This window comes from Mercenaria mercenaria, chromosome 3 (assembly GCF_021730395.1).
Source record: "Mercenaria mercenaria strain notata chromosome 3, MADL_Memer_1, whole genome shotgun sequence".
Taxonomy (NCBI): Eukaryota; Metazoa; Mollusca; class Bivalvia; order Venerida; family Veneridae; genus Mercenaria; species Mercenaria mercenaria.
The window spans coordinates 102,284,898-102,297,402 of NC_069363.1; the positions used below are offsets into that span (position 1 = coordinate 102,284,898).

The following is a 12,505-nucleotide window of genomic DNA, read 5'->3' on the forward strand; positions in this document are numbered from 1 at the left end:
TTTGATTTCTTTACTTGTGGTTTCCTTGGAAATATTTACTCTTTGGTCAATCCTACAGATTATTTGACGCATATAGAAAACATTCTATTAACATTTTCAGACAGAGACGAATGCAATGATGATAGTCACAACTGTGAGGTGAATGCTGAATGTACAAATACTGTTGGAACCTTTACATGCACTTGCAATGAAGGCTACTCTGGTAATGGAACAACATGCTTAGGTAATTACATTTTAGCATTTCTGTTTATCGGAGAGATACCGAGCTTCCATCTTTGAGCAACGCCTGACAGTATTCTAATAATCAGTTCATTCTATGTAAGTATGTATAATATATTTTTTGTACTTGTAACATGTATAAATGCTGAGAACTGATCAAACCTGGTCTAGAGGACGTAGACGATACTTGCATTTTCACCACCGTCCATGAACAGGCTCAGTCAAACGAAGGCTGATACAGTTTCATTTATATTTTACTGGAAGACTCGTGCTTTTTGCTCTATCCACTTTGGTTAAAGGTTAAGTTGTGACGTAAAAAAACGAATGTTGTATTTATATTTTAGACATTGATGAATGTGCTGATGGTAGTAACGACTGTGATGCCAATGCTAAATGTACAAATACAATTGGAAGCTTTACGTGCAGTTGCAATGCTGGTTATTCTGGTAATGGAACATCATGTTCAGGTAATACATTTTACAATGTCTGGCTGGCTTGAGGATAATGACCATGCATTTGAACTAAGACCTGAACATGTTGTCTTGATAAATTTCCCATAAATATTTACAGTGTGGTAACACGAATAAGTGAGGGGATTGTTTTCTTTAAATATTGAGACATTGATGAATGTACTGATAATAGCAATAACTGTAATATAAATGCTAAATTTTCAAATACTTTTTAAAGCTTTACCTTAAGTTGCATTGAAGGTTTCATTGGTATTGGAAGAACATGCTCAGGTAAAAAAATAAACTTTGGCGTTTTACTTAAAGATTTGGAGATTAGTACTGTTTCCAGGACCTGAATTTGTAATTCTTATTTTTTTTTCACAAATTGTTTGATATATTTAACGAGGTATACATACGTTCTCAAACAAAAATATATAGACGCTCTACTGTAATAAGGATCAGATTTTGATGTCTTTTCTTGTGGTTTCCTTTAAAATATTTACTTTTTGGTTATTCCTATAGATTAGTTGACGCATATGGTAAACTTTCTATTCAAATTTACAGACATAAATGAATGCAATGATGATAGCCACAACTGTGATGTGAATGCTGAATGTACAAATACAGTTGGAAACTTTACGTGCAGTTGCAGTGAAGGCTACTCTGGTAATGGAACGACATGCTCAGGTAATTACATTTTAGCATAAAAGATACCGAGCTTCCATCAGTGAGAAACGCCTGAAAGTTAAGTTTTGTAATCATTAATTCATTCTATGTAAATATATATGATATATTTTTAGTACTTGTTACATGTATAGATGCTGTGAACTGATCAAATAGAGAAAAGCAGAAACTTCTCAGGTTGCTCAACACGACAAAAACGAAAATGTTGCAGGCTCGGTTTGATTGAGCCTGTTCATGGACGGTAGTGGAAACCCTGGTCTAGAGGACGTAGACGATAGCTTGCATTACCACTACCGTCCATGAACAGGCTCAGTCAAACGAAGACTTCAACATTTTCATTTATATTTTACTGGACGACATGTGTTTTTTTTTTACTTTATCTACTTTGGTTATAGTTTACACAATAGTAGCGTACTAAACGGAATGTTGTTTTACATTTTAGACATTGATGAATGGCTGATGGTAGTAACAATGTGATGCCAATGCTGAATGTTCAAATACTTTGGAAGTTTTTATATGCAGTTGCAAGCTTGGTTATTCTGGTAATGGACATCATGTTCAGGTAATACATTTTACAATGTCTGGCTGGCTTGAGGATAATGGCCATGTATTTGAACTAGGACCTGAAAATGTTGTCTTAATAAATTTCCCATAAATATTTACAGTATGGTAATAGGAAGAAGTGAGCGGATTTTTTTCTCTCTAAATATTGAGACATTGATGAATGTGATGATAATAGCAATAACTGTGATATAAATGCTAAATTTTCAAACACTTTTTGAAGTTTTACGTTCAGTTGCATTGAAGGTGTCATTGGTATTGGAAGAACATGCTAAGGGAAAAAAATAAACATTGGTGTTTTACTTAAAGATTTGGAGATAAGTACTTTTACCAGGACCTGAATTTGTAGTTCTTTTTTTTTCACAAATTGTTTGATATATTTAATGAGGTATACATACGTTCTCAAAAAAAATATATATAGACGCTGTACTGTAATAAGGATCAGATTTTGGTGTCTTTTCTTGTGGTTTCCTTTAAAATATTTACTTTTTGGTTATTCCTATAGATTATTTGACGCATATGGCAAACTTTCTATTCAAATTTACAGACATAAATGAATGCAATGATGATAGTCACAACTGTGATGTGAATGCTGAATGTACAAATACAGTTGGAAACTTTACGTGCAGTTGCAATGAAGGCTACTCCGGTAATGGAACAACATGCTCAGGTAATTACATTTTAGCATAAAAGATACCGAGCTTTCATCATTGAGAAACGCCTGAAAGTTGTGTAATCATTAATTCATTCTATGTAAATATATATGATATATTTTAGTACTTGTAACATGTATTAATGCTGAGAACTGATCAACCCTGGTCTAGAGAACGTGGACGATAGCTTACATTACCACTACCGTCCATGAACAGGCTCAGTCAAACGAAGACTGCAACATTTTCATTTATATTTTACTGGACGACTTGTGTTGTTTTTTTACTCTATCCACTTTGGTTATAGTTACACAATATGTAGCGTACTAAACGAATGTTGTATTTACATTTTAGACATTGATGAATGTGCTGATGGTAGTAACAACTGTGATGCCAATGCTGAATGTACAAATACAATTGGAAATTTTACATGCAGTTGCAATGCTGGTTATTCTGGTAATGGAACATCATGTTCAGGTAATACATTTTACAATGTCTGGCTGGCTTGAGGATAATGACCATGCATTTGAACTAGGACCTGAAAATGTTGTCTTAATAAATTTCCCATAAATATTTACAGTGTGGTAACACGAATAAGTGAGGGGATTGTTTTCTTTAAATATTGAAACATTGATGAATGTATTGATAATAGCAATAACTGCGATATAAATGCTAAATTTTCAAACACTTTTTGAAGCTTTACGTTCAGTTGCATTGAAGGTTTCGTTGGTATTGGAAGAACATGCTCAGGTAAAAAAAATAAACATTGGTGTTTCACTTAAAGATTTGGAGATAAGTACTGTTACCAGGACCTGAATTTGTAGTTCTTATTTTTTTCCACAAATTGTTTGATATATTTAATGAGGTATACATACGTTCTCAAACAAAAATATATAGACGCTCTACTGTAATAAGGATCAGATTTTGATGTCTTTTCTTGTGGTTTCCTTTAAAATATTTACTTTTTGGTTATTCCTATAGATTATTTGACGCATATGTCAAACTTTCTATTCAAATTTACAGACATAAATGAATGCAATGATGATAGTCACAACTGTGATGTGAATGCTGAATGTACAAATACAGTTGGAAACTTTACGTGCAGTTGCAATGAAGGCTACTCCGGTAATGGAACAACATGCTCAGGTAATTACATTTTAGTATAAAAGATACCGAGCTTCCATCATTGAGAAACGCCTGAAAGTTTTTTAATCATTAATTCATTCTATGTAAATATATATGATATATTTTTAGTACTTGTTACATGTATAGATGCTGAGAACTTATCAATCCTGGTCTAGAGCACGTAGACGATAGCTTGCATTACCACTACCGTCCATGAACAGGCTCAGTCAAACGAAGGCTGATACACTTTCATTTATATTTTACTGGAAGACTTGTACTTTTTGCTCTATCCACTTTGGTTATAGGTACATAATATGTTGCGTATAAAAGGAATGTTTTATTTAAATTTTAGACATTGATGAATGTGCTGATGGTAGTAACAACTGTGATGCCAATGCTGAATGTTCAAATACAATTGGAGGTTTTACGTGCAGTTGCAATGCTGGTTATTCTGGTAATGGAACATCATGTTCAGGTAATATATTTTACAATGTCTGGCTGGCTTGAGGATAATGACCATGCACTTGAACTAGGACCTGAAAATGTTGTCTTAATAAATTCCCCGTAAATATTTACAGTGTAGTAACAGGAAGAAGTGAGGGGATATTTTCTTTACACATTGAGATATTGATGAATGCACTGATTATAGCAATAACTGTGATATAAATGCATAATGTTTACCTGCAGTTGCATTGGGAGTAAAATTTGTAATGGACAACAGGCTTGGGTAAAAAAAAGGGACCTTGGTGTTTTACTTAAAGATTGGGAGATGACTACTGCTATCAGGACCTGAATTTGTAGTTCTTGTTTTATTTCACAAATTGTTCGATATTTATAACGAGGTATACATACGTTTTCAAAAGAAAATATTTAGATACTCTACCGTAATCAGCATCAGATTCTGATGTCTTTACTTGTGGTTTCGTTTAAGATATTTACTCTTTGGTTGTTCCTAGAGATTAGTTGACGCATATAGCAAACTTTCTATTCAAATTTTCAGACATAAATGAATGCAATGGTGATAGTCACAACTGTGATGTGAATGCAGAATGTACAAATACTGTTGGAAGCTTTGCGTGCAGTTGCAATGAAGGCTACTCTGGTAATGGAACAACATGCTCAGGTAATTACATTTTAGCATAAAAGATACCGAACTTCTATCTTTGAGCAACGCCTGACAGTTTGGTAATAATTAATTCATTCTATATAAATATGTATGATATATTTTTAATACATGTAACATGTATAAATGCTGAGAACTGATCAACCCAGGTCTAGAGGACGTAGACGATAGCTTGCATTACCGCAGGCTCAGTCAAACGAAGCCTGCAGCATTTTTCATTTATATTTTACTGGACGACGTTTGTGTTTTTACTCTAACCACTTTGGTTATAGGTACACAATATGTAACGTTTTAAACTAATGTTGTATTTATATTTTAGACATAGATGAATGTGCTAATGATAGTAACAAATGTGATGCCAATGCTGAATGTACAAATACAATTGCAAGTTTTACGTGTAGTTGCAATGCTGGTTATTCTGGTAATGGAACATCATGTTCTGGTAATACATTTTACAATGTCTGGCTGACTTTAGGATCATGACCATACATTTGTACTAGGACCTGTAAATGTTGTCTTAATAAATTCCTCGTAGATATTTACAGTGTGGTAACACGAATAAGTTAGGGGATTTTTTATTTACATATTGAGACATAGATAAATGTACTGATAATAGCAATAACAGTGATATAAATGCTAAATGTTCAAACACTTTTGGAAGCTTTACGTGCAGTTGCATTGAATGTTACGTTGAAAATGGAACAAAATCGCTCAGGTGAAAAAATTAACATTGGTGTTTTACTTAAGGATTGGGAGATTAGTACTGTTACCAGGACCTGAATTTGTAGTTCTTATTTATTCTTTTTCCTCGGATATATTAACTATATAGTTATACGTACAAATTGTTTGATATATTTAACGAGGTATACATACGTTTTCAAACAAAAAAATATAGACGATCTACTGTAATCAGGACTGGATTTTGATTTCTTTACTTGTGGTATCTCTGAAAATATTTACTCTTTTGTTATTGCTACAGATTAGTTGACGCATATAGCAAAATTCTATTGAAATTTTCAGACATAGATGAATGTAATGGTGATAGTCACAACTGTAATGTGAATGCTGAATGTACAAATACTGTTGGAAGCTTTACGTGCACTTGCAATGAAGGCTTCTTTGGTAATGGAACAACATGCTCAGGTAATTACATTTTAGCATAAAAGATACAGAACTTCCATCTTTGAGCTACGCCTAATATTTCAATAATAATAAATTCATTCTATGCAAATATATATGATATATATTTGGTGTTTGTAACATATATAAATGCTGAGAACTGATCAACCCTGGTCTAGAGGACGTAGATGATAGCTTGCATTTCCTATACCGTCCATGAACCGGTTCAGTCAAACGAAGCCTGCAACATTTTCATTTATATTTTACTGGACGACTTGTGTTTTTTAACTCTATCCACTTTGATTATAAGTACACAATATTTAGCGTATTACTAATGTTGTATTTACATTTTAGACAATGATGAATGTGCTGATGGTAGTAACAACTGTGATGCCAACGCTGAATGTACAAATACAATTGGAAGTTTTACGTGTAGTTGCAATGCTGGTTATTCTGGTAATGGAACATCATGTTCAGGTAATACATTTTGCAATGTCTGGCTGGCTTGAGGATAATGACCATGCATTTGAACTAGGACCATCAAATGATGTCTTAATAAATTCCCCGTAAATATTTACAGTGTGGTAGCACGAATAAGTGAGGGAATATTTCCTTACATATTGAGATACAGTAAAACACCGCTCGCTCGAGGTCGCAAGGGGATAAGCAAAATGCTCGACTTATTCATGGTTTCGAGCGACACGAACATTGAGCAACATAAGAATAAATTTAAATTTTGTTTTACCAATTGTCATCGGGACCATTTGCAGAACAAAGGGTGATGCGTAATGATAACATACTTGTGACATGATTTTTATTTTAAAAAAAAGGTATTACAAACGTTATCTATGATACGCGTTTCAATACGTAATTTGTAAATGGCACAGGCGAAGAAAAAACTAAGATCTCATAACTATCTTCTTGATCCCGCAGAAAAAAGTTTTAAGTATTGTAATTGATCGATATTTGTTCAATATAACATTTCTTTAACTCTTTATCAATAATTAATCTCATTTATCAGATCAAATATACAGACAAAAAAACATTAAGTATAGGCGTGGAATAGACCACGCATTTCCCACGACGTGTGAAAATTTTTAATTAACCGATAAATTCTGACCACCGAAGGTATGAAAAATTTTGACACCTCTGCTCGAGTTTGCCAAAAGCAACAAATAGTAAATTCATACACTGGGACCAGGTGTCGTGCTCGAGCGATCGAGTTATCGATGCTCGACCCAGCCATGGTAATTTTACATAGAAAATATAAGGTAATCGGCCGGGACCACATGAATTGCTCGAGCGAGCCCAGGTACTCGAGCGAGCGGTGTTTCACTGTATTGATGAATGTACTGATAATAGCAATAACTTTGATATCAGTGCTATTTTTACAAATACTTTTGGAAGCTTTACGTGCAGTTGCATTGAAGGTTACATTGGAACTGGAACAACATCCTCAGGTAAAAAATAAACATTGGTGTTTTACTTAAGGAAAGGGGGATTAGTACTGTTACCAGGACCTGAATTTTTAGTTCTTATTTATTTTTTTCACAAATTGTTTCATATATCTAATGAGGTATACATACGTTTTCAAACAAAAATATATAGATGCTCTACTGTAATCAGGATCAGATTTTTATGTCTTTACTTGTGCTCTCCTTGAAAATATTTACTCTTTGGTTATTCCTACAGATTAGTTGATGCATATAGCAAACTTTCTACTCAAATTTTCAGACATAAATGAATGCAATGATGATATTCACAACTGTGATGTGAATGCTGAATGTACAAATACTGTTGGAAGCTTTGCGTGCACTTGCAATGAAGGCTACTCTGGTATTGGAAGAACATGCTCAGGTAATTACATTTTAGCATAAATGATATCGAGCTTCCATCATTGATCAACGCCTGAAAGTTTTGTAATCATTAATTCATTCTATGTAAATATAGATGATATATTTTAAGTACTTGTAACATGTATAAATGCTGAGAACTGATCAACCTTGGTCTAGAGGACGTAGACGATAGCTTGCATTACCGCAGGCTCAGTCAAACGAAGCCTGCAACATGTTTCATTTATATTTTACTGGACGACGTGTGTGTTTTTACTCTAACCACTTTGGTTATAGGTACACAATATGTAACGTATTAAACAAATGTTGTATTTACATTTTAGACATTGATGAATGTGCTGATGGTAGTAACAACTGTGACGCCAATGCTGAATGTACAAATATAATTGGAAGTTTTACGTGCAGTTGCAATGCTGGTTATTCTGGTAATGGAACATCATGTTCAGGTAATACATTTTGCAATGTCTGGCTGGCTTGAGGATAATGGCCATGCATTTGAACTAGGACCTGAAAATGTTGTCTTAATAAATTCCCCGCAAATATTTACAGTGTGGTAACACGATTAATTGAGGGGATTTTTATTTACATATTGAGACATAGATAAATGTACTGATAATAGCAATAACTGTGATTTAAATGCTAAATGTTCAAACACTTTTGAAAGCTTTACGTGCAGTTGCATTGAATGTTACATTGAAAATGGAAAAAAATCGCTCAGGTAAAAAAATTAACATTGTTGTTTTACTTAAGGATTGGGAGATTAGTACTGTTACCAGGACCTGAATTTGTAGTTCTTATTTGTTTTCCCCTCGGATATATTAACTATATAGTTATACGTACAAATTGTTTGATATATTTAACGAGGTATACATACGTTTCCAAACAAAAATATATAGGCGATCTACTGTAATCAGGACTGGATTTTGATGTCTTTAGTTGTGGTATCTTTGACAATATTTACTCTTTTGTTATTGCTACAGATTAGTTGACGCATATAGCAAAATTCTATTGAAATTTTCAGACATAGATGAATGTAATGATGACAGTCGCAACTGTAATGTGAATGCTGAATGTACAAATACTATTGGAAGCTTTACGTGCTCTTGTAATGAAGGCTACTTTGGTAATGGAACAACATGCTCAGGTAATTACATTTTAGCATAAAAGATACCGAACTTCCATCTTTGAGCTACGCCTAATAATTCAATAAGAATTAATTCATTCTATGCAATATATAGATATATTTTGGTAACTTGTAAATGATATAAATGCTGAGAACTGATCAACCCTGGTCTAGAGACGTAGACGATAGCTTGCATTTCAATACCGTCCCTGACCGGTTCATCAAACGAATCCGCAACATTTTCATTTATATTTTACTGGACGACTTGTGTTTTTTAACTTTATTCACTTTGATTATAAGTACACAATATTTAGCGTATTAAACTAATGTTGTATTTACATTTCAGACAATGATGAATGTGCTGATGGTAGTAACAACTGTGATGCCAATGCTGAATGTACAAATACAATTGGAAGTTTTACGTGTAGTTGCAATGCTGGTTATTTTGGTAATGGAACATCATGTTCAGGTAATACATTTTACAATGTCTTGCTGACTTAAGGATAATGACGGTGCGTTGAACTAGGACCTGAAAATGTTGTCTTAATAAATTCCCCGTAAATATTTACAGTGTGGTAACACGAATAAGTGAGGGGATTTTTTCTTTACATATTGTGACACAGATGAATGTACTGATAATAGCAATAAGAGTGATATAAATGCTAAATGTTCAAAGACTTTTGGAAGATTTACATGCAGTTGCATCGAAGGTTACATTGAAAATGGAACAACATGCTCAGGTAAAAAAAATAAACATTGGTGTTTTACTTAAGGATTGTGAGATTAGTACTGTTACCAGGACCTGAATTTGTAGTTCTTATTTATTTTTTTTTCCTCAAATATATTAACTATATAGTTATACGTACAAATTGTTTGATATATTTAACGAGGTATACATACGTTTCCAAACAAAAATATATAGACGATCTACTGTAATCAGGACTTGATTTTGATGTCTTTACTTGTGGTATCTTTGAAAATATTTACTCTTTTGTTATTGGTACAGATTAGTTGACGCATATAGCAAAATTCTATTAAAATTTTCAGACATAGATGAATGTAATGATAATAGTCACAACTGTGATGTGAATGCTGAATGTACAAATACTGTTGGAAGCTTTGCGTGCACTTGCAATGAAGGCTACTCTGGTAATGGAACAACATGCTCAGGTAATTACATTTTAGCATAAAGAGATACCCAGCTTCCATCTTTGAGCAACGCCTGATAATTTGTAAAATTATTTATTCTATGTAAATATTAATGATATTTATTTAGTACTGTTAACATGTATAAATGCTGAGAACTGATCAACCCGGTCTAGAAGACGTAGACGATAGCTTGCATTACCACAGGCTCGGTCAAACGAATCCTGCAACATTTTTCATTTATATTTTACTGGAGGACTTATGTTTTTTTTACTCTATCCACTTTGGTTATAGGTACACAATATGTAGCGTACTAAACGAATGTTGTATTTACATTTTAGACATTGATGAATGTGCAGATGGTAGTAACAACTGTGATGCCAATGCTGGATGTACAAATACAATTGGAAGTTTTACATGCAGTTGCAATGCTGGTTATTCTGGTAATGGAACATCCTGTTCAGGTAATACATTTTACAATGTCTGGCTGCCTTGAGGAAAATGACCATACATTTGAACTAGGACCTGAAAATGTTGTCTTAATAAATTCCCCGTAAATATTTACAGTTGGTAACACGAATAAGTGAGATTTTTTTTTACTATTGATAATAATTACGATATACAATACGTGATATAGAGTAACTTAACATGCATGCAGAAGTTAAAAAAAAAATCTGAAAAATAACATTGGTGTTTTACTTAAGGATTGGAGATTAGTACTGTTACCAGGACCTGAATTTGTAGTTCTTATTTTTTTTTCCTCGAAATATATTAACTGTTAGTTATACGCACAAATTGTTTGATATATTTAACGAGGTATACATACGCTTTCAAACAAAAATATATAGACGCTCTAATGTGATAAAGGTCAGATTTTGATGTCTTTACTTGTGGTTTCCTTGAAAATATTTACTCTTTGGTTATTCCTACAGATTATTTGACGCACATAGCAAACATTCTAATCAAATTTTCAGACAGAGATGAATGTAATGATGATAGTCACAACTGTGATGTGAATGCTGAATGTACAAATACTGTTGGAAGCTTTACGTGTACTTGCAATGAAGGCTACTCTGTTAATGGAACAACATGCTCAGGTAGTTACATTTTAGCATTTCTATCAAGATACGAGCTTCCATCTTTGAGTAACGCCTGAAGTTTGTAAAATTAGTTCATTCTATGTAATATATGATATATTTTAGTACTTGTAACATGTATAAATGCTGAGAACTGATACCTGGTCTAGAGAGACGTAGACGATAGCTTGCATTACCACAGCTCGTTCAGATCAACATCTTATATTTACTGGAGACTTGTGTTTTTTACTCTATCCACTTTGGTTATAGGTACACAATATGTAGCGTATTAAACAATTTATTTACAATTTGACCATTGAGAATGTGCATATGTGTAACAACTGTGATGCAATGCTGAATGTAAAATACATTGAAGTTTTACAGTGAGTTGCAATGCTGGTATTTGGTAATGACATCTTTCAGTATACATTTACAATGTCTGCTGCTTAGGAATATGAACCATGCATTGAACTAGGACCTGAAATGTGTCTTAATAATTCCGTAATATTACGTTGTATGGTAACACATATGTATGAGCTTATAGCAGTTGTATGTATTCGTTGGTTACATTGTAATGGAACAACATGCTCAGGTAAAAAAATTAAACATTGGTGTTTACTTAAGGATTGTGGATTGTACTGTTACCAGGACCTGAATTTGTAGTTCTTACTTATTTTTCCCTCGAAAATATTTACTGTTTAGTTATACGTACAAATTGTTTTATATATTTAAAGGGTTATTCATATGTTCTTAAACAAACACATTTAGACGCTCTACTGTATTCAGGACCAGATTTTGATGTCTTTTCTTGTGGTTTCCTTGAATAGATTTACTCTTTGGTTATTCCTAGAGATTATTTGACACTTAGAGCAAACTTCTTATTCAAATTTTCAGACACAGATGAATGTTATGATAATGGTAACAACTGTGATGTGAATGCTGAATGTATGAATACTGTTGGAAGCTTTACGTGCACTTGCAATGAAGGTTACTCTGGTAATGGAACAACATGCTCAGGTAATTACATTTTAGCATTTACGTTGATCGGAAAAGTAATGAGCTTCCATTCTTGAGAAGGATCTGGCAATGTTTTTAACATTAAATATTTTTTAACCCGATTATATCGGACATCGATGGGACTGACGGAACGTGACCACTATTGATAAGTAACCACGAGATGAAGTTTTGCAGGACAACATCCTTGTTTAAAATTGAATTATCCTTATTATGAACATATCTGGTTATAATAATGTAAAAGGTCGTATATTATGTAAATATAAAAGCTTTACCCACTAGCTTATAGTTTGTTATCATATATTACAACATAAAAAACACAATTTTCACGAAACTGATGGGAGTTGTTTCTCTTTACAAAAT

The 12,505-nt window shown here is 33.1% G+C and overlaps 1 protein-coding gene across 8 annotated transcripts in view; it reads left to right on the forward strand.

The window, feature by feature from the left end:
* Window positions 1–12,505, forward strand: part of LOC123523715 (fibrillin-2-like) — an 87,474-nt gene that overhangs the window by 24,108 nt on the left and 50,861 nt on the right. For 6 of the 8 annotated variants that reach the window (XR_008370376.1, XR_008370375.1, XM_053539529.1 and 3 more), the window contains exons 22-38: window positions 101–223; window positions 564–686; window positions 1,233–1,355; window positions 2,918–3,040; window positions 3,587–3,709; window positions 4,041–4,163; window positions 4,689–4,811; window positions 5,131–5,253; window positions 5,832–5,954; window positions 6,285–6,407; window positions 7,665–7,787; window positions 8,107–8,229; window positions 8,805–8,927; window positions 9,253–9,375; window positions 9,954–10,076; window positions 10,394–10,516; window positions 12,023–12,145. Coding sequence is in view for 6 of the 8 variants with exons in the window: in XM_053539529.1 (XP_053395504.1) it covers window positions 101–223; window positions 564–686; window positions 1,233–1,355; window positions 2,918–3,040; window positions 3,587–3,709; window positions 4,041–4,163; window positions 4,689–4,811; window positions 5,131–5,253; window positions 5,832–5,954; window positions 6,285–6,407; window positions 7,665–7,787; window positions 8,107–8,229; window positions 8,805–8,927; window positions 9,253–9,375; window positions 9,954–10,076; window positions 10,394–10,516; window positions 12,023–12,145 (2,091 nt within the window). In the remaining 2 variants the exon portion in view is untranslated. Of the gene's footprint in view, window positions 1–100; window positions 224–563; window positions 687–1,232; window positions 1,356–2,460; window positions 2,584–2,917; window positions 3,041–3,586; window positions 3,710–4,040; window positions 4,164–4,688; window positions 4,812–5,130; window positions 5,254–5,831; window positions 5,955–6,284; window positions 6,408–7,664; window positions 7,788–8,106; window positions 8,230–8,804; window positions 8,928–9,252; window positions 9,376–9,953; window positions 10,077–10,393; window positions 10,517–12,022; window positions 12,146–12,505 lie in introns of all 8 variants that reach the window. The other 2 variants (XM_053539528.1, XM_053539531.1) reach the window with 2 other exon arrangements.